We start from the raw sequence: 22,058 nt of genomic DNA, 5'->3' as shown, positions 1-22,058 counted from the left end.
CCCAAGTCTTCGGTGTCACGCCACAGACGTCGGAATGCCTTGTGATCACGCTGCACTTGTTGCACTCAGACACGGGACTTCAAAGGCTCGCTCTTTTTTTATTTGCATAGCTCACATTCTAAACAAAAACTACAAAAGCAAATTCGGGGCATATTGACCATATGGTTCTCCATTTGAGCTATTGATTGTGATAAATCAAAATCAATGAAATTAATGAAAGCCATCATCAAAGTCTCAAAAAAAGTTGATAACCTTTTAAAAAACAGCCACCTGGTTTCCTGAGAAATGTCTTTTATTATTCTTCTTTTGATGGCTTTGGCCTAAGTGATAACACAGCTAGGCCTAGGCCCGAGTTCAAACGTCTATATCTGCTCAGTTAACACCGATACAAAAGATGTTTCAGGGAACTGATATTATTTTGAGAGGTGGGGGGGGGGGGGGGGGGGGGTCAAGACGGGCTTCGCTGTCTGTTTCAAATTGGTGAAACCCTCCCAAACTCAGTTTTTCCTTGTTTGCTATCCAAGTAATAATCAATTCCATTCCGTCAGATCCCTTGTTCTATAAACTCAGCAACATTATGAGGTGGAGCAGCAGTAAGCACTGAGCAGTAAAAAAAAATCAATGCCACAAAAAGTGAGAAGCCATTAACAAAACATTTCTTTCTTTCTAAATTTAAAAAGAGCCCCAATTGTGCCATAACGCTGGTATTCATACTGTATCTAATCCTTCCAAATTGACAGGTTGAACGGTTACTATAGGAACAAGCCATTGTTAAATTCCGCCCTACGACATTGATAACAGGTGCACCAGAGAGACCAATAAACTATTTCGGCTGGGTTTTCAGTTTCGCCTCTCACTCGCTGGGCGCAGAGTCTACTCCCTACTAGTGGTGGTAACCTACTCGAGATTCAAAACCAACCGATGGGACACATTGGGCCGGTAGATTATAAAAAGAACAATGACCCGACACGCGCATACCAGTTCCGACCGGCTCATACCGGTCGTGCCCATTGGAGCTCGGGAGTTCAAATGTGTATGTTTACACCAAATTGACCTCTCAAACCCTGCCCCGTTTTCTTGATCCTCCCAATTGCAACGGTCGCTTTCCTTGGACAGCAACGGTTTGCGGTTGGAGGAAAAAAAGAGGGCGGGCGGAGCAATTCGTAGCAGATGTCTCGTCACAGCGAGCTCTCGCCACCTACGACGCATTATCGACGGTGAATGGTAGTTAGCGAGGGTGTATGGTAGTTAGCGAGGGTGAATGGTAGTTAGCGAGGGTGAATGGTAGTTGAGCAACGAAGCCCATACCTGCTTGCTTCCTTGAGCTCCTTTTTGCCCGCTGCGTGATGCCCCTACTGTCTTCTGTGCCGTCACTGTGTCTGTGTAGTAACTTCTCCTGGCGAAAGACAAAAGGAAAACATTAGTTGTTAGGGCTATTCTGAGAATTGACATTGGCAAAAATCACACGGAATCCACCAGGGATCCTGGTTAGCATTGTTCAGACTCAGAGAGAGAAACATTTGGATATTCCCAGCCGTCCAGACCAATTCATGGCAGTCTAGACCAAATAAAGTGAGAAAGCAAAACGAAATAGAATTTTATTTTTTTTATTTTTTTTTTTAAATGTGGAGTGTGTGACCCGTGTTGGAGGTGATCCCTCTCCTCTTGTGTACGTTCACACAAAGACAGCAGAGGCCGCGAACACGGACGAGACGCTGCCAGCCAGCCGGCGCACACATCCGAGGCCAACGCCAGGCATTGTCTGTCCCGTCGGTGCTGTAACCCATCCTGTAACCCAAGTCACTTTTGTCTGTGTTTCTGCCGTTTGAGACAGTCACCTGGGCACGACTTGCTCTGAAATTCACCTTTTCATACAAAAGGAAGTACATGAATTGTTGTTGTTAATCTGAGAGCAATACCCCCCATTCATGTGGCACCTGGTTCCAGCCCTATTCAGAAGTGGCATGAATAAGCTAATAAATGGGTCTCCGAGGAAAGGAATCCGATGTGGCAGGTCTGAGCTCACCCCTGGAAAACAGGAAAGGCTATAGCTACATCAGTCAGGATGGTCCCAGGGGTGAGTGAGCGTGGGGACAAACCGCATGCCTGTGTACTTATGTGACTGGCTCGGGTCGACCTATATTCCCATGAACTCTAGGGGACGCCCTGACCCGACTGTAACCGCCCGATGCTTCAAATCAAACGCGACGGTTTTAGTTTTTTTTAACGGGTGAATCGCTCCCTTCGAGGACGCAGGAGTTCCTCTACACGCAGGGTTCTATTGTTCCGCTCGCGTTGTCAAAGAGAGAGCCAGTTTTTCTGATCACATCTTTGGAGGATTCCCAGAACTCAGACGAGACAAAGAAACTCTTGCGATGGTACACAACAAGACCACCCAAAGCCTTCCGTCTTGAGCCTTTTTTGCGCTCTTAAGAGATCATTCCCGGTCACACTTTGGAGTGTCAGGATGAATGATGGCAAGACTTACGGACATAAAAAGCTGTCGATGGTTAAGGACAAACGGCCTCTATAACAGTTATTACACTGGACATCTGCAAAGAGTTTGTATGACTGACATCTCCCGAGCAATGACAAATGTAGCACCTTTGCATGAATCAAATAACGATAGGCCTAAATGATGATGTATAAGATAATCATATTGCTGGGAATTAAATCATAGGACGACATTTAAACTAGCTGGGGTAGGCATTTTTGTCTCCCGATTTCCTCACCAAATCTAGCAGGGGAAAAAAAGGCATATCCCACAGACAAGCATATTATCTCCATCTGTGACACTCAAATAAACATAGTAGTTTGACCCCCCCTGGCAACCAAAAACAGATCGTTCTACTAAATGCAACATGAACTCTCCATGGCTCTTTGTGTGGTTTCAGCCCGAGAGTCACTGAGAGACCGTAGGAAGGCAGGCAGACAGGAAAAGTTTGGATTTTGGGGTCTCTTTTCTATACCTCGACTCAAGATGTGGAACCCCCGCAGAGAGATGAGCCGTATCATGTCAAACACCCACCCTTGGCCGTGTCGGGGCAAGCTGAAAGCAGTTAAGAGCCTCGGACCAGCCGGCAGCCATGTCTGACCCTATAAGCACGGGAATTCCAGCTTGATGGGAGAACTATGTGTTGGAATGGTTTTATCAGCACACACACAGGGCTCCAGATGTTCCTCCGAGCAGCGACGCTCGCTGTTCATTTGGTGCGCAGGTGTCTCCACATCTCCACTCCAGCTGTTGGCATATAGGGGGCTTTCACCCCTCAAAGGATTCTGGGTGTATGTTCAGGCATATGGCATTACACTTTCGTCTGTTCTGACAGCCAAACACGATTCCAACGGCCAATTTTGGGGGCCCGGGAGAATGCTCCCATCAAAATGGCAAAAAACAAACAATCCTGCTAAGACTACTACCAAAATGGTATGTTTGACGTTTTTAAACATATTATACTTCGGCTATAAACAGACACGGACAAGTTGGAGACTACGTTTTCCCCCATGGTATGGTTACTTACGAGAAAGACGGTTGTTTGTCCTTGTTCGCCCTAATTTACTTTATTATAGTATTTACGGCCTTCATGGCCTTCAAAGGCGAGCCGAGTTACTGTAAATCAGGATGACAACGTGTTGGTATGTTTGCCATGGAGTGCCAACTATTGAGTAAACCTTTCATTTTCAGCACAAGGGAAAAATGCTATTAATTAGTGAGCCTTTAAATCTTCAAAGCACGAGGGGTGCTGCTGCAGCGCACGGGGGATGTGTGAGACGCACTTCCCCGTCGCTGTGCGAGGATATGACTTACACTTCAGTCACTCTCGGGACGGGATCTTGTGAATTTCGCAATCCTGAGATTTTATTTATTATTATTTTTTATTTTTATAATTTTCTTTTAGTAATTGGTGGTTTTATTATTATTATTCAGCTTCCTGAATATGTACCTCAACACATGCGTTGCTTTTTATGCAATTTGGCTGACAGCAAAGGTTAGGATGATGACACAAAAAAGTGGAATGAACAGACCTCATGGGGGCGCTATAACAACAAGCGTTGAAATGCTGACGCAAGCAGGTCAAACAGCCGTATCTCATGAACCATGTACAGTAGAGATGTGAAACTTGCTACACTTGTGTATTTCCTCATAATTAACTATTTTGCTTCAAGGACCTATAAAGTCCTCTATATTGGATTTCCTCCTAATTTCCTTAATTTTTCTTTCCCACGTTCTTTTTTGGTTCTGCACCAATTTGAACCAAACTTGGAGCACATCTTTGGGGAACAGAGGTATGCAATCTTTGGGGAACAGAGGTACGCAATCTTTGTCCAACCCAGCCGAATCAGTTGAAAAGCATGGGTGATGTGACCCAAAAAGTATTGTGGAAAATAGTGCAAAATACATGACCACATTGGCCCTCAAAAGTTGCTCACATGACTTAGTGTCCAATGCGGAAGTTGTTCAGCAATGTCTGTCGATTACAATGAGCCCAAAAGTCTGCAGACCGGTTAAGAAATGCCAGAGATACAGCCATTAATTGCCCATAGAATCCCATTCATATAAAAGGGTAAATTCTTAATTCGATTTTGATGGGGTTTGGCATGATGGAAGACAATGCCAAGCCATACCACCACCAAAAAACATTGACACAAACAAACAATCCTCATGGGGGGCAGGGGGGCACTAGAACAAGCGTTGAAAATCACAATTTCCAATGGTTGTATCATGAACTATGTACAGTAGACTGGTTACACTAATGTAGTTCCTCGTGATCTACAATGTAGCCTCAAGGACCAATAAAGTCAGCCATATTGGATTTCCTGCCATTAAAACTCCCCCCTAGCTTTTTTATTCCTGCACCAATTTGAACCAAACTTGCAGTATATCTTTAGGGAACATAGTTATTAAGTATAGTTATATGAATGCAGGCAAAGCATCTTGCTTTGCCTGTTGGACTTATCTGCGTGCCAGCTGACAGAAATTTAACAATGCACCTATCACAGATCAGGACTATTATACCCCCCAGCTAGTAAGAGGTAGTAGTGTATAATCTCCTTTCTGAAAAGGAAAGAAGAACTTTGATTTGCCAGCATTCATATAACTAAAGTTATATTTCATAACTATCGTTATATATCTGCATCTTGCTTCGCCCATTGGACTAATAACGAATTCAGCCGATTGAGTGATGAGGTCTAGAATAGGTCTCACACCCCCGCTTTTCTTGAGAGTAGAGTCCCTCCATCACATGCGGTTGAAAAGGACTTGTTTGGATAGCAGTGTCTGAATCTCGGGAGAGAGGGATGACATTTCCGGCGTCTTGTCTCTTGGTTTGATTCACACCCGAGAAAGGAGGGTGGGGGACTGAATTGCAAGGGGTGCCTCAGTCTCTGCGTTCCGTCAAGCCATTCTTACAAAGTGGCACTTTTCCTCGCCATGCTGTGTAGAATTCGGTTGGTGGACGAGCCTCTAATTGAGGCAGGCCGGCTATGAACTCATAGTAAGACGTGTGGGTCCCTACCGCCGTGAGCAGATTGTGAGCCGGCCTCAAGCATTGGGAGATCTGGATGGAAAGGGGGAGTAGGCTAGTGAGGAATGGGTTCTCGCCTCTTCCGCCACATGAAAAGATGACACTACCCTGTGAAACCGGACTCTGAAGAGGCCATCGTCAGCGATGGGGGCAAGGAGGAGGCAGGCTTTCTTGGGCAAAGAGAGAGTGGTCCGAGACGGCCAGATATGATGCTGGGTCAGGGTGGAGAAAGACATCGCCCCACCGGCAGTGACAACCAGAGGAGAATGGTGCCAGAGAGGCCTTAGCCAGATTCTCCATGCCCTCACTGTTTGAGTGTCTCAGTGGTGAGCTCCGAGACGCACAAGCAAAGGACTCGTCAGCCAGGTCAGCAAGCTGTTGGCGAAGCCGCTGTTTTGGTTCTCTCTGGGTGCCAAATAGCATTCGGTCAGAGAAGTGAGACCAAAGTGCTCTCAAACCGCGGGATGCCTGCAGTTTGTTGAGGAGTGCAGCTCTTGACGCGCGTGAAAATGCTTTGACATAATTGGTGGACGAGAACCTGGGACACAGGAACGGCTGCCAAGTGGAAGGTAATTTTTTTTTCTTCAAATAAATATGTCAAATCATCAATTCTTTTTTTTTCATAATAGCAAACACCATGAGCAGGTGGTAGCAAGGCCATTCATTCTGAGGTGGTATAAGTTGGCCAATTTAACAATGGTTTCCTGCACAGAAAACCATTTTCTGGCCAAAATTAAAGAGTGGTAAAAACTGTTGCCCATCAGCAACCTTTAACCCTTTCACGACCAAACGGTTAACCCTTTCACTGTCACACGACAAAGTGTTAACCCTTTCACTACCACACCACAGCAGGTTAACCCTTTACTATCACAACCTGATAGTAAAGGGTTAACCTTCTGTAGTGTGGTAGTGAAAGGGTTAACTACATTATACTGTAGCAACGTCCTGCCTATTGCTCCAACACCGCTGCCGTGGTGCTTAGCTCGTATACATGTAAGCAACCCGATAATAGTATAGCAATGTGGTTATTAGCCATTTGAATAGTTAATCCATGTTACACCAAATCATTTCTGATGACTAGAAGGATATGGACATGGACTATTGGTACAACACCACTGTCATTGTTGCTACTGTAGTAATCAGTTAGCTCACATAGGCAAATGGTTAATAGTATAGCCATGTGCTTGTAAGCCGTCAATTAATGCTCTCACATTTTCTGCTAAATTGATATACTAAAATGCAAAGCTTTTTATTAAGACTGTCATCGTTGGCCTTTTTAACCCATCTATCTTTTTCTAATCACATCTTTGTCCAGATTGACATTTTGGGAAATAGGCTCTTTTCATCTCTCTTTTCATCTGTTCATCTGTGCATACAAGGCTCTTGTTTTCCAACCACATCATTCTGTTTGAGGATGATCCGAAAACATAATTTACAATGTGCTGTTTTAACGATCCTTAACAGTTACATCTATACGGTTACATAGACAACTGTCACCCTAAGCTGGAATTCAAGAGCATGAGTTTTACTTGAGCATAGTCTGGAAATGTACCCGTTCCCCAGTAAAAACCACTGTGGGTGCAGTCATAGTGTCCCACGAATTCTGTTGTCCACCGCCTATGGAGCAGCTCTAGGATTGACCTCTTGGTGTCATCATCACTGGGTCTCTTAACCCTTTCACTACCAAATGGTTAACCCTTTCACTGCGACAATACAGAAGGTTAACCCTTGCACTGCCACACGACAAATGGTCAACCCTTTCACAACCACACTACAGTAGGGTAACCCTTTCACTACCACACCACAGATGGTTAACCGTAGTGTAAAGGGTTAAAGTATTCAGCTTAAAAAGGAGACGACTTGTTCATATTCACAAATTGAAACTAAACTACAGAAATAACATACGTGAATTATATTTTCAGGTGGATTATCCCCTTTAACCCTTTCACTGCCGCACTACCAAAACGGTTAACCCTTTCACTGCGACAATACACAGAGGGTTAACCCGTTCACTGCCGGCGACCGTCGGTTCAGTGCGATAGTAAAGGGTTAACCTTCTGTCGTGTGGCAGTGAAAGGGTTAAGACATTGATGGGGTTGACAGCGTCCCCGAATGTACGCGTGCTGCCGAGGACTTGTGTGTCCCATCAAATTCACTTTACATTTTTTTTTCTTTCTTTTTTTATAGCTGTTAACTAGACTCCAGATGTTTCAACATCTGTTCTTTGGAAGACTTTGAAGGCGTACATCAGAGAAGAGATTATTTCATAATACTGGTTATGAGAGGAAAAAAACTCAGTCCTAAGTAAAAGAAACTGTCCGGGCCGACACTAATAATTACTGTGCTTAACGTTTTATATATATTTTCTTCTTTTTTTTTCTTCTATTTATAGAGCGAAGGGTTGACCAAGCACGTGCGCGCTCTATTTCAGCGATGTCCAGCTTCATGTTCCATCCACTCACACACTCTCACAAGACGAAGGCTGTGCAACCTCTTGAGCCACGACTCTCAAGAGCTCCACGGGAACTGTTGCGAGCTTAATGGGGCTTTGCTCAAGGGCATACCGGCTGCATTTCTTGAGGGGGGAGGAGGAGGGTGCCGCTCATTCACTTTCCTTGCCCAGATTCTCTGGGGATTCAAGCCCGCGACATTCTGGTCACCGGTTCAGGGTCTTGTTTCTCTAATCTCTCCGCACTCTCAACACAACGGGGTCCAACAACAATAGAACCAAAGCAAATTAGCGAGCAGTTTTGAGGAGTATTAGGTTTCCCTGTACTTCTGAGCAAGCCTCTAATTCCTCTGGATTTGACAGCCATTTCCCTACAGCAGTTATAAGCTAATAATTTCAAGATTTCCATTCGGTTTTTTTCTTTCTTTTTAATAATTGTAAATTGTTATTTCAATGAGTGTATAGTGCTGTCAGTTTAGAGGAGAGTGGCCAGTCCACTCCCCAGACTGTTTTTCTTTATTGAGACAGTTGGAAAGCTGAGAGGGAGACGAGAGCAGGGGACACACAGGAGAGATTTGATCCAAAAGGCCTCCAGGGCTACTTGTGGTTCCAGGGGTGGGGGTTCTTAACCACTACACCATGTCTGGGCAACACGTTTTGTTTTAACATTTTATTTGGTTTCAGTCAACATTTATCAAGGGTCAGACATGTTAGGAAAATCTTGGAGCAACATGTTTTGAATACGTGGACCGTGAGATTATTATACGGGTGTAGTTGGGGATGTACGGATATCGGGGGCTGATACCGCGCTAAAACACATCAGGATTTCCCCGATGACAACAATCCGATACCAAGAGCCATGTAAGCGATTAATTAAAGATATATTATTTAAGCATGTTTTATATCATTCGTTCTTGTCCAATGACCCCAAGTGAATGGTCTGAGGCAGATACTGTTCAGTGGTGGAAGAAGTACACGGTTCCTTTAAAGTAAAAGTAGAAATACCCAGATAAATCAGTACTCTGGTAAAGGTAAAAGTCCTCCATTCAAATTCTACTTAAGTACATTCAATAGCAAATACTTCTACTTGAGTATCTAAAGTAAAAGTATGCATTCTACATGACGTTTGTCACGTCCAGTGCTGGGAGTGTTCAATCCTCGATCCATTGACCTCTAAAGTTTTATTTTTTTTTGGTCCACTTTTTCTCCTTATTTTTCTATTTTCCTCCCATCCCAATTTCGCCTCGCCAATTCTCCCTTCAATTCTCCCCTCCCCTGTCTCGAACGTTGCTAGACTATGCCTCCCACTGGTCGGCTGCAGTGAGGACCAAGCCTTGCATCACGTGTCCCCTCCGGTACACGAGGAGGCAGCTGTCGCATCTTTTCACCTGAACAGCGTGATCTCTCAGTGGAGAGGAGTAACGCGTGGGAGGCTCACGCTGCCCCCGATACTTCCTGATTCTGCTGTACAGGCGCACCAACCGACCTGTAGGAGTCGCTGTCCACAACGTCCAATCCCCACCCACCGGCTTTCCCACCCCTAACACTGCCAATTGTGTTAGTATGAACGATCAGCCAAGCCGGTAGCAACGCCGAGAGCTGGGCTCGAACCCAGCATCTCCTGCGTTAGTGGCGAGCGCCTTGCCCACTGCACCACTTAGCCGCCCCTCTAAGTGGTATGTGGTCCAGTTATTCTGATCTGATTAAAGGTTATGTTAAAGTGGTATGTGGTCCAGTTATTGTGCTCTGATTAAAGGTTATGTTAAAGTGGTGTATGGTCCAGTTATGTTGCTCTGATTACATCCTCTTGAAGTTGACAGGCTTCAAATGTGAAAGTATATAATCTTCATATATTTTTGCCATGTTTTCTATGCAAAGTATTTTTCTTCAAAGTAACTAGTAACTGATGGGTTCAGATAAAATAGAGTAAAAGGTACCATATTTCCTTTGAAATGTAGTGGAGTAAAAGTATAAAATTCCCTCAAATAATACTCACGTAAAGTACAAGTAGCTCAAAATCCTACTCAAGTACAGTACTCGAGTAAAAATACTTGTTACTTTCCACCACAATACTGTTCCATCAAAAGTAACGGATTGGAACTCTGCATCAGCTGATACTTGTTTCAATGTTTAGGAATCAGTATCTGCAGTGAAGAAGGTATCTAGAGCTGCACGATTTTGGGAAATAATCGAATTGCGATTTCTCTGACAGATATTGTGATTGCGATTAAATTTGCGATTATAATAAAAAAATAAATTTAAGCAGCCCCACAGAGGTTTATTGTAAAATGCGGCTTGCATCTGGCCTACGCGGTGGGTCTTTTCGGGACACCGAGCCTGAAAATGTTTCTTCTTACCTGGGAATCGATACCGGTACCCAACGGTACCTTTTTTTCTGTACTTTACTCTCCCTCTCTGAAGTCTAAACTTCACAACACAAAATCTAAAACCCCTTACCTCCCTCTCCCAAACCAATCTTGTATCTCAATGAGACTTTCTGGCTAAATAAATAAGAAATAAAAAAATTGCGATTTTTTTTTTGTGATTTGATAATTGCATCATTTCAAATCGCGATTTCGATTTAAAATCGATTAATCGTTCAGCCCTAAAATCCATGCTAATTAACACGTATAACTTTCGCCATAGCCGCTCTCACACACCCTGATGCTGATATTCCTCAGCCATATCGCTCACCCGTATACTGGTTCATCCCTAGGTGTAGTGGGCCTCTCTCATCAAGTGTACTGGCCTCAATCATTACCTAAAAGGAGTGGAGATTCTCTCTTTAGGACCTGGCCACAACGGATCGATCCTGTCACAGTTTGTTTCTTAATTACTTTTCAATGAGGTGTTCCATCTCCGCCAATTTTGTATCCGTTTTGGCAGGACAGTAAAGTTCGTAGGGGGTGAACTTTTTGGAACCCACGGATACGTCCCCCCGCCCGTAGCAAAACTGTCGTTTCTATAAAGTCACGATAAAACCTCAGCTAGGTTCTAATTAAAAACAAACCTAACGGACAGCAATACCTTCCGTCTGTTTCACGAGGGATCAGTGTGATCGCTTCCTTACACTCGTGAGGAGGGAAAAAAAGAAACTGATCTCTTGTTGACTTTCGTTTAATCTCAAGTTAGTTTTGGAAGCACGTATGAAAGTTTCAGATTCTACACTTGGCATTTCACTTGGGTCTCTCTCGTAACATAGCTACGTGTTGATTCTAAAGCGAGACATAAATTTGGCAGGCCGCAGGACATAAGGATCCTAACCCTTACTTCTCTTTAGAGGGTTGCACAACACATATTCACATATCTGGGAGATTAGGCCAGGTCACTGACACAGCACCGTTTTGGTGCGAAAGCCTCATACCTCAGAAAAAGGGAGAAAAACAACCTTGCCTTTGGATTGGCACCCATGTGTTTTTAAAGTCATACAGTAGAATCTCGTTTAATCTGAAACCCTCTGGGGACGGGGAGAAACATGCATGGAAAAACACATGGGACCACTTCTGAAGTAGGTTTTATTTCAATAAAGTAGGCTACATTAAACGGCTGTTTCTTGGCACAATATTTGGCAGAACCCAGTGCGTTTATAGGTGATATAGGCTAATGTGTAGATATGCAACAACCAGGTGAAGGGGCAGTTCACCCAAAATAGAAAGAATACAAATTTTAAAACACAATTTCCCCCATACCGAGAGTGCTATCTATCCGCCCTGATTGTGTGCACTTTTGCCAGGTTTCTGAGATATTTGCCGCCACTCAACAAAATACATTTGGAAAAACTCAAAAGCAATGTCTCTCTCCGGAAATCATGACCTGGTTACCACAGAAATTGTTCACATAGGAACGATTTTCTACTAAAGGGGGTTGTAGTTCGGTAGAAAATAGTTGTACTGCCCCTTAAAAAAATGCATAGTATCTGGCCAATTCAATGAAGTGGTCAGTTTGGAGTAGTTGGGATAAATGAGATACTATATAGTCTTAGAAAAGGAACCCTCACCTCAGTACAGTATATTTCTTCATTCAGACAATAAGCTGAGAGGGAGATGGAGGAGAGACACAGGAGAGAGGGAGATGGAGGGGAGACACAGGAGAGAGGGAGATGGAGGGGAGACACAGGAGAGAGGGAGATGGAGGGGAGACACAGGAGAGAGGGAGATGGAGGGGAGACACAGGAGAGAGGGAGATGGAGGGGAGACACAGGAGAGAAGGAGATGGAGGGGAGACACAAGGAGAGAAGGCTCTGGCGGGATTTGATCACAGACCAGCAGGGGCACTAGTGGTTCCAGAAGTGGGGGTAAGATAAGATGATCCTTTATTAATCCCCTTGGGGAAATTCAGGTGTCAAAGCAGCATGGGGGGGGGGATACATAGCTCCACAGTCCTATACAGTCCAGTATCTATACACTATAGATACACTATAAAATAAATACAAATACAATATAATATAAAAAGTGTCTAGTTCTCAATCCCGAGTTCTGACAGTGATAGTTCTGGCAGCAGAGCCGGCCGTCCGAGCCCTTTGTTGTAGAGCCTGATGGCTGCCGGTATAAAGGACCGGCCCAGGCGGTTTGTGGTGTGTCGTCTGGGCACATTGTTTTTCCAATGACTCTCTTGGTCTTTAGGGTCATGCAACGTGGACCAGGACTGTCACTTTCTCTCTACATAGCACTATGGCATGGTGCTCTCTCTCTACATAGCCCTATGATGTGGTGCTCTCTCTACATAGCACTATGGCATGGTATTCTCTCTCTACATAGCACTATGGCATGGTATTCTCTCTCTACATAGCACTATGGCATAGTGTTGTCACGATACTGGAATTTCAAACTACGATACGATACCATTTTCGATACCACATGGAACTCTTCCATTTTTCTTAAAATGTAAAAAAAAGAAGAAAAGAGATAAATATATATATATATATTTTTTTAATACACTTTGCTTTTGTTGCTGGTTGATTCTCCTCAGCTTCTCTCTGGTACTATAAGAGAAGATAAATATAACACTTTTAAAACCCTTTGTTTATCTTTAGATCACACATATAAAAATAACTAAATGATATAATCTTAGAAATTAAGTAAAGTTAATAGTACTGCGTGTTAAGCATAACAGATTGATTGATTGCAAATTGTATCAGATTGCAGAATGGGTACAATACAGTACAGCTCAACACACAATTGTTAAGGGGATGCAGACCAGAGAAAGACTTGTCTTGTTTACATCAGGGTCCCCCATTTTTTATTCATCATAACATATATGACATTTTCTTTAATAAAGTTTAATTTATTACCCTTTTTCAACTGCAAAGTAAAACTTTGTCAACATGTTTTATCTAATAAAATAAAGTTCAGTCTGTTCATCTCACTTCAATAATTTTTATTGCAGAACATGGTATTTTCTCAAGAAGACAGATGTAAACACTGTAATCTGTGTTGCATGTACCTGACAAATTGAACTGTTTGTATTACAGTCATATTCCAACTTAACTGAATGCACATGTGTGTGTGTGTGGACTACTGTACTATTACAGGTATTAAAATGAACAATGCAACTTCCTTATACAAAAAATAAAAGTTTTATGAATAATTAAATATCGATATTGCGGGAAATGAGTATTGAAACCGTTTAAAATATTCAGAATCTATATTTATCGGAAAATCGATATTTTTGACAACACTATGGCATGGTGCTCTCTCTCTACATAGCCCTATGGCGTGGTGCTCTCTCTCTCTCTACATAGCCCTATGGCAGACCTGGGCAATTACGGCCCGCGGGCCACTTCCGGCCCTTTGGGCGTCCGTGTCCGGCCCGCGTCCATTTTTACAATGGGAGATAATGAATATTGAGCAGAATTAAGTTCAAGTTATCATTGGTTCGGCCCTCCAACACAGTTCAGGTTTCTCATGTGGCCCCTTGTAAAAGTTAATTGCCCACCCCTGCTCTATGGCATGGTGCTCTCTCTCTCTCTACATAGCCCTATAGCATGGTGCTCTCTCTCTCTCTCTCTCCATACTGTAGCCCTATGGCATGCAATAGCTCCAACATGTGCAGTTTAGCAGCCAGGCAGTGTAAGACGCCATATGTTGGAATACACACTACAGCAGATTACTAAATTGTTAGCGGGACAAGTGTCATCTGCACTGCAGTTAGGGCTGGGCGATATAGCCTCTAAATGATATCGCGATATTTTTTGGCCATATCACGATACACGACATATATCGCGATATTTTGACATTTCCTCTAAAGCACTTAAAAATGCTTGATTTAACCCTTTGATGCATACAGTCACGCCAATATGATGATTATAATAAGTCCCTGCAAAATATGTTTATTGAGCTGTACTGTACCCATTCTGCAATCTGTTAATAAAGTTTTCAATCAATCAATCAATCATATCATCAACTATCCAGTTAGTATTTATACTGTAACGTTTGGCTACTTTAAATCATTGAATGGAGAGAGAGAGAGAGAGAGAGAGGGAGAGGGAGAGAGAGAGAATGCGTAATTGCGTTTTGAGCGTATAAGCTGCCGTAGGCGATGATGTCACACTCGAATGTAAACACAGGAAGTTGAACACACGGAGATTGAAACTGGATGCAAGAAACGAATAACCGATGAATATGAAGTTATCTTTAAACCTCTGTTGTTAAGCGTCGTCAATATAACCCACCCCCTTTTCTCACGAATGGTACTAGTGACGTGGAGTCCGCTTTAAGCGCTTCCAGGGTTAGCAGCTAAGAGCTAACGCTAGTTAGCTTAGCCTATTTATGGTTTAACTTAGCAGCTAACGTTAGCCCATTGCTCGCGTTGAAGGTCCGTGCTGGTCTGTGTAATGAAATTACAATTGCATGTCATTTAAGGTCCGCGCTGGTCTGTCTATAATGAAATGAGAGGAACGCTCTGCACTAAAGCAAGTCTCATATCAGCCGCGACGTGACAACATATACTTGATGTTCACGATAGTCATTTACTACATCTCACGTAGAACAAGCCGCGATACATCGAGTATACTCTATATATCGCCCAGCCCTAACTGCAGTGCTCCAATTTTGACGTCGATCACATCATTACAGTTCAACTTCAAACTTTTAATATTTCACCAGGTGAAAAGTGACACAGCCCTAACGTGGACACCGGTAAACTTTCAATTAAAGTAAGAATGAAAATCACCAAAATTGGAGATACAAGTTTTTACCCGACAGCAGCGGTATGGGGTTTAATTTAGCCTCTCTTCTAGGCAGACTTTTTTTTTAGCACTGGTCCCATCTCTCCAGCTGCATAGATCAACTTGAGTTAAGAAGAATATCCTGGCAAAATGTTCCTAGATTTCCCAGTGCATTAGCGTTTATCTGCCCCAGATGACTCTCTAATGCAGACAGTCTAATAGTCTAATTTATTTAGACTGTACTGTAGGTCCCAAGACTCTGCAAGGTGTCATCACACAGACCCCAATGACTTGGGAGGCATGGCTTATCAAACATTCAATTATTGGGCTGCCCATCTCAGCACAATGGACCGATTACACGACTCTCCCCCTGCATGGCTGAATACGGAGGCTTTATTCCTAGTCCGTTTCATTGTCAGTCCTGTAGGCTAACACTTTGTGATTAAATGTCCCTCCTCCCATTACACTGAAAAATGTTATCGTTAGGATGAGGTTGATGGATATGGAAAGAGTTCAAAATCCAGTTTGGACTACTGAAGTTTTTTCCTCTTCAGCCATACAAGCCCAAAATGAGAGCGAGAGATTAAAGAAAGTACATTATTCTCGGATTCTCTCAAGTCTTCCTCACAGCCCTCATCGTGCGATATGCATAGTTACACGCTTGTCTCGCATGCACAGATATACAGATATCCTGAGAACGACTTGGGTTATTGCTGTTAATAGGCCTATGCTCTTGGCTGGACATTTTATGCCTACTCAAGATTTATTAGCTGTGAACCAAGCAGCTAGTATAAGTAAGTCTGTCTTTCGGTTCGGTCCACTCCCCAAAAAATAAAAATAATGTATCGTTTGCCATGACAGACATGCAATTTGCCAAAATGCTCGATATTGGTGTGCCGATGCATTACAACAAATATCACACCAATTGGCCTGATGGTGGCGCTATGATAAAAAAAATCAAAACAATGTGCCTAAAGCTAGATTATGACATAATCTATACTGGATGTGTGGCATATTCTACACAAAGTCAAACATGGGTATTAAAACGTTCAGAATCCTAGGCCTCTATAGACGGTTCCAACTTGACAACATAAACATCCTAAATGAGCCCACATTTATTTCCCGTTGCAGTGTTTGCTAATCAAAGCCGACAGGAAATAAACTGGGGTTCAAACTGTTCCTAAGCAACACAACTGGATTGCTAGGGGAACATGATGGACCCAAGTTTCCCTCCCTGTCAGCTTTGATATCACCAAACACTGCAACGGGGAATGAACTTAATACTCCCATTTAGAATGTTTATGTTGCAAAGTTGAAACGGTCTATATAGGCCTATTGAAAACACAATCAGCAGCACTCGCACAGTTCTCCCCGCCGGGCCAAGGTTTCTTTTCTCCTCAGGTATACAGAATCACATTTCTCTCCATGGTGTAAATTCGTAGTTCCCCCAATCACTCCGAGACTACACCTATTGGGCTTCCTCCAGGCATTTACCCGTCACTTGTGAACAAATCCACTCAGTGCATCATCACATCTCGCCAAAAGTACCGGAGAGGAGAACGTATGGAGAGGACCCATTTTGCATTGCTAGACATTACCTACCTAAACCCCAGTACGAAAGTGAACATTCTTTACAGTCACCCTATCAGGGCTAGAAACTGCATCCCGACACCCAAGCTGGGATGGTACAAGGGATGCTCTGATGATAAATAACACTACAGTACAACCACATTTTGGGGATTTGGGATGGTTCTTCAGTTTGGCATGAATAAAAAGGTTTGTGGAAGTAGTACCACCACCAGTGTTGCTCTCGCCTGTTGTCACGTCAGGTACTGGACTGAGTTCTATACCGTGTCAGTGCTGCTAGTTGAGATGGCTCCCATTGCAGCAATGGTGCGATTCGTGGTCCAAAAAGAAGCTGGAATTAGGAAGACAAGAGACACGGTTCCCTCACTTCAAGCTGTTTATACTCTTTTTTTTGAGGGTCTAAAGCCACGAGCAGTCACAGATGTGTGAATTTGTTTAATCACACACTCGTCCAATATCACTGGGAAAATTGCATGCGGTTCTGGAATAGAAAGAGCCTTTCCTCCACACAGCAGAAGGGACAGACGCACAGAACTGAAATGGTGTGAAATGACCAATCACAGAAAAGAGGCAGCATTGTGTTTGGGGCTTACAATACACAACCTTTGCAGCACATGTCCCAAACTAGTTGTATTCGGCCCAAACTGAAGAAGAACTGTCCCAAATCCAAAATGTGTAATTAATTCAGCCTTTTCTTCTTTTTCTGATATCAATAGCCTATATCTAGGGATGCACCGAACCGATGCTGATATCGGTAAGATACCGACTCAAATAGCCGGATCGGGTATCGGCTACACTACAGATCCGATCCATGACCGATCCATTACAAACATGTCCTGCTTCACTAACAGCACAGCAGTGCTGAGAAGAGGAACATTTTGACCAGCTTCCCTGAATGGATTCAGCTTGATGAGATGTTGGCCAAAAGTAAAATTTATATTGCATAATTTAGCCTATATAGCAATTAAGCAATAACTATGAGCAGAGTTATAGCGACAACTCTCCCCCTCCCACATCTCAGCTGAGCTGCTCCGTCTCTTCAGTCACTAAAAACATTAGCTTGTTAGCTAGCTAACTATCTAACAAAGCTAACTGTTTATACAGTAGCTACAATGACGTGTTTCTTTTAGATTGCAAGGCAACATAGAACTACCATTGTGGCTCTACTTCAACTAAAACTTAGAGCTACTAGCAGCTACTATATTTTGCCTTTATTAGTCCAGTTACAGTAAACACTGCATGCAAGAAGAGTCTCTACTCTCTAGGCAATTCTCCCCTCCCCTGTCTTGAACGTTGCTAGACTATGCCTCCCACTGGTCGGCTGTAGTGAGGATAGAAGCCTTGCATCACGTGTCCCCTCCGGTACACGAGAAGGCAGCCTGTCGCATCTTTTCACCAGACAGCTCGAACTCTCAGTGGCGAGCGAGGAGTAGCACGTGGGAGGCTCACGCTTCCCCCGATACTTCCCGTTTCTGCTGTACAGGCACACCAACCGACCTGTAGGAGTCGCTGTCCACAACGTCAAATCCCCACCCACCGGCTTTCCCACCCTCTAACACTGCCAATTGTGTTAGTATAAAAGGCACCACAGATAAACTTGATATTGGCCATTACGTTTATATGTATATATTGAAAATTTATGAAAATATCTTGGTTGGGTTGCTTTTATTGATTTTAAATTGATCATAATGATGCATGTAGTAAAGATTTTACATTATGCAAATGTGTTTTATTAAATAACAATATTAGATCAGTATCGGTATCAGCAGATACTCAAAGCCCAGGTATGAACTGAAAAAGTTGTATCGGTGCATCCCTAGTACCATATCATGATTGCTCTTCATCACATTGAACTGCATTACAGTGCAAGATCAAACCAAAACTCTTATTTCAAACATATAATTCAGAAAAAAAGTGTTTAATGAAAAGTGAATATGGCTGTTATCATTAATTCAGGTGACAGAATTATGTGCCACAAATATCACATCATATTATTGACCCTACATGGTACTGCGCCCCCAATAACCCTGCATTTTAGTGCACAAATCGGGAATTATGAGCCCCAGAAATTAAGCCAAAGGTCTTCAGTGCTTCTTAGCCTTACTCCCTAAAGACTAAAGATATTTTTTACAAAAAGAAAAAAATAGAAAACATTAAGGGGAGCCTCTGCCAAATTAAATTAGAAACGAGACACCCTCCTTGGTATGGCGAGAAGCTATTTTCAGAATAAACCTCTGGCTGTAGCCCTATGGTGAACTAATTCCCACGTTTTCCTATTTCAGTTCAAATGACGACATCTACCAATACTATATAATATGATATAGACATGTCTCCGTTTCCTGGGATTGTGAATCGTGACAAAGCTTGGCGTGACATGTATGCGTGTTTGTCCGTTTGTTTGTCTGCTCTTTTATTTGTTTTTCTACATGCACTTTTTTGTATTCAGTTACTCGTGCTTGTATACCTGAATATCACATCAAATCTCATTGATGCTTCTGAGGTGCCTTTTATGTTGACTTGTGTGAAAAATCCAATAAACAATGTTTAGGCCCATAAAAAAAACTCTTCAAAGTAAATGTGTCTCATAAGCCAACAAGTGCGGCCGCTACATCCAAATGCCACATGCTCCTGTCCTGTTTCTCCAAGTATGTAAACTGTGGGATGTGTAATCAGAGTTGTTTAATGCAGACATCTGGCTAGGACAGCATCACAGCACTGTGTTAAATATTTGCAGCTGGGCCACAGTCTTTCACCGCATGAAGCATCACCATCTGTGCTGAATACCAGGCCTGTCTCACCCCGGTTTAACCGGGTAAACCACTGCACCATCTAAAATAAGGACATAATGAAATACAAATGAATAGCCTAGGTCTGGTTTACCTCTTCTGACTGACAAGAAAATTTAGCTGTACTCGGGGTCAGTAGTACTTGAGAACACTTGTGAGAAATCGATCCAGATCTCTAGAATCATAAATAGGCCATATAAAATATATAGCCTAGCCTGTATTTACGAGAAAGCATCATGTTCAAATTATCCAGTCTATGTCCCAAATAGATTAGGATTTCCTTAGAAGCTTGAACAACACAAGTCTTGTTGAGGCAACCAAGCAGGCAATACTAAAGTGTACATGCTTTGTCCCTTTTAGTATTAATTAACTTAGTGGATAACAGTTACCAAAGCCAGCATAATGAAAATTCAATCAGGTAAATCTGGCTTGGCTCCAAGTACCAACTTGCCCCATCCAGTCCAGATGAATTTACATCAGCCCTCAGGCTTTGCACCTGTTGGTAATCAAGCTAATTTTCTCTCCACCTGCTCCGGCACGCTCACTGACCCCTCTGTGAATGGAGCTGGGCACTGAGCCCGAGTTTTTGTGTGCCATCCAGCCCAGGTTTCTAGGATTGGCAACAATAGCAACAAGACAAGCGAGACATAATGGGTTTGTTAACCCCAACATAAACTTGTGTAAGGGGGGGAAGAAAATGTCCACAGTTCCTTCAATTAGTAGTAGGCTAGTTAGTACTCATCTGTGATATATAATATATATATAGTACTTCTGATCGAATTTATTTTGCACTTTTACTGTCTTATTGTTGTCTCACTGTTCTGTCCTGTTTTGCACTTATTTATTATTATGTTATTCCTATTTGTGAAAAAAATCATGCACTGTAATGTCAAATCACGTTCCATTTGTATATACAATATGGTGAATAAAGTCATCTGAATCTGAACTAATGTCATCTAAATGTATTGTTTATATTGTACATATCTTGCAGTCCTGTATATTATGCATTTGTATATTGTCTTACATTTAATGTCTATATATTTGTATACACCATGGCAATGAGGGAAACGTAATTTATACTTTTCTGTATATCTTGCACAATAGAAAATGTACAATAAAAGGTGACTTTATTTTGACTTTATTTATATAAATAGGACCAAGCTGTATGGTTTGCAATAAGCACAAACGTTGCACATGTAACGTTAGTAGGAAGCTTTGGCCAGGTGATATAGACCTAGCATCTGCATGTGTGCATTTTTGGCTCATAGATTAACTAGATTATGAGCCAAGTATTCACAAAATGCTGCACAGACGTGACTGGCTACTGAGAGGAGCTGTAGCGTTAACATTACCTCTACGATGTGAAGAAGAATCACTATTTGGACAAGCTACTGTGAAATAACTTGCCCCCAAAACATGCCAAAACAGAACAGCAGAAACAGAATCCGATACCGCGTGGAATACGAGAAGTGAGAGAAGAGGTGAATGAACACGAACAGCCACCGTGTTAGGAATGGAAAAAATTCTGCCTTTTGGCCTTGGATTTAAGGAAACGTCTAACAGACTGCTGATGATACCTGAGGCTTTGAGGTTTTGTTTACCTCAATCAATACCTCCTCCAATGTAGTTTCTTCGTCAAATGTATATACTCTCTTTTTTAGACTCTTTTTGTATCACAAACAGTACTGTATTTGTAGATCTGGTATGTCATAAATGTCTAGATGCAGTACATCTGCTTACATCAGGGGACCCTGATGTAAACAAGACGAAAGTCTTTCTCTGGTCTGCAATTGTGTGTATTGAGCTGTACTGTATTGTACCCATTCTGCAATCCGTTAATAAAATCAATCAATCAATCAATCAATACTGTCTATCTGTATACATACATATGTCATAAATGTCATGATGAATTGAAAATGAGGGACCCTGATGTAAACAAGACGAAAGTCTTTCTCTGGTCTGCATCCCCTTAACAATTGTGTGTATTGAGCTGTCTGTTAATACAATCAATCAATCAATCAATCAATCAATCAATCAATCCCTGCTGATACCTGAGGCTGTGATGGTTTGTTTACCTCCTGACCCCCCTCCTCATGGCTGCTGGAGTCCGGCCGCTGGTGACCGGGTGAGAACGCCGGCTCGGCCAGATCAGTTCCACCCAGTGTCAACATCGAGTCCCTTTTCTGGTGGAATATTTCCCTCTTCACTTCAGACCGGAGATCCAGATAACAGACGAGCGTGATAACGTGCAAAGACAGCGACAGCATGAATAATCCCAAGAAGACAATGTTACTGCTGCTGCTCCTGTTCTTGCACTTTTTGTTGCACGTGCACGGAGGTGGTCGGGGCAGCATCACTTTGTCGTCCGGGAAATCTTCACTGGAAGAACCATCGCATGCCATTATCGGATAGAAAGCAAGGTAGATGCTTTTTATCTCGGCATAATCAGCAGGTCGTTTGCCTCGTTTGTTCCACGGCTATTCATTAACCTAGATCTGTGAGCCAACATAGAAGAAAGTCATAGGTGCAGCAGGTCGGTGCAGACT

At 42.8% G+C, this 22,058-nt stretch overlaps 1 protein-coding gene across 3 annotated transcripts in view; it reads right to left on the bottom strand.

Annotated features, from left to right (window-relative positions):
* The window catches only part of eda (ectodysplasin A), a 27,292-nt gene extending 5,234 nt beyond the window's left edge, over positions 1 to 22,058 (bottom strand). For 2 of the 3 annotated variants that reach the window (XM_084332324.1, XM_084332325.1), the window contains exons 1-2: positions 21,564 to 22,058; positions 1,309 to 1,396 (exon numbers count right to left, since the gene is read on the bottom strand). In XM_084332324.1, the coding sequence (XP_084188450.1) occupies positions 1,309 to 1,396; positions 21,564 to 21,914 (439 nt within the window). In that variant the 5' untranslated portion in view covers positions 21,915 to 22,058. The remainder of the gene's footprint in view (positions 1 to 1,308; positions 1,397 to 21,563) is intronic. The other variant, XM_084332326.1, reaches the window with a different exon arrangement.

The sequence above is a fragment of the Notolepis coatsorum genome (assembly GCF_963971535.1).
Source record: "Notolepis coatsorum genome assembly, chromosome: 16".
NCBI lineage: Eukaryota > Metazoa > Chordata > Actinopteri > Aulopiformes > Paralepididae > Notolepis > Notolepis coatsorum.
The sequence above is the reverse complement of the archived record's forward strand: the minus strand, read 5'-3'. Positions and strand labels throughout refer to the sequence as shown.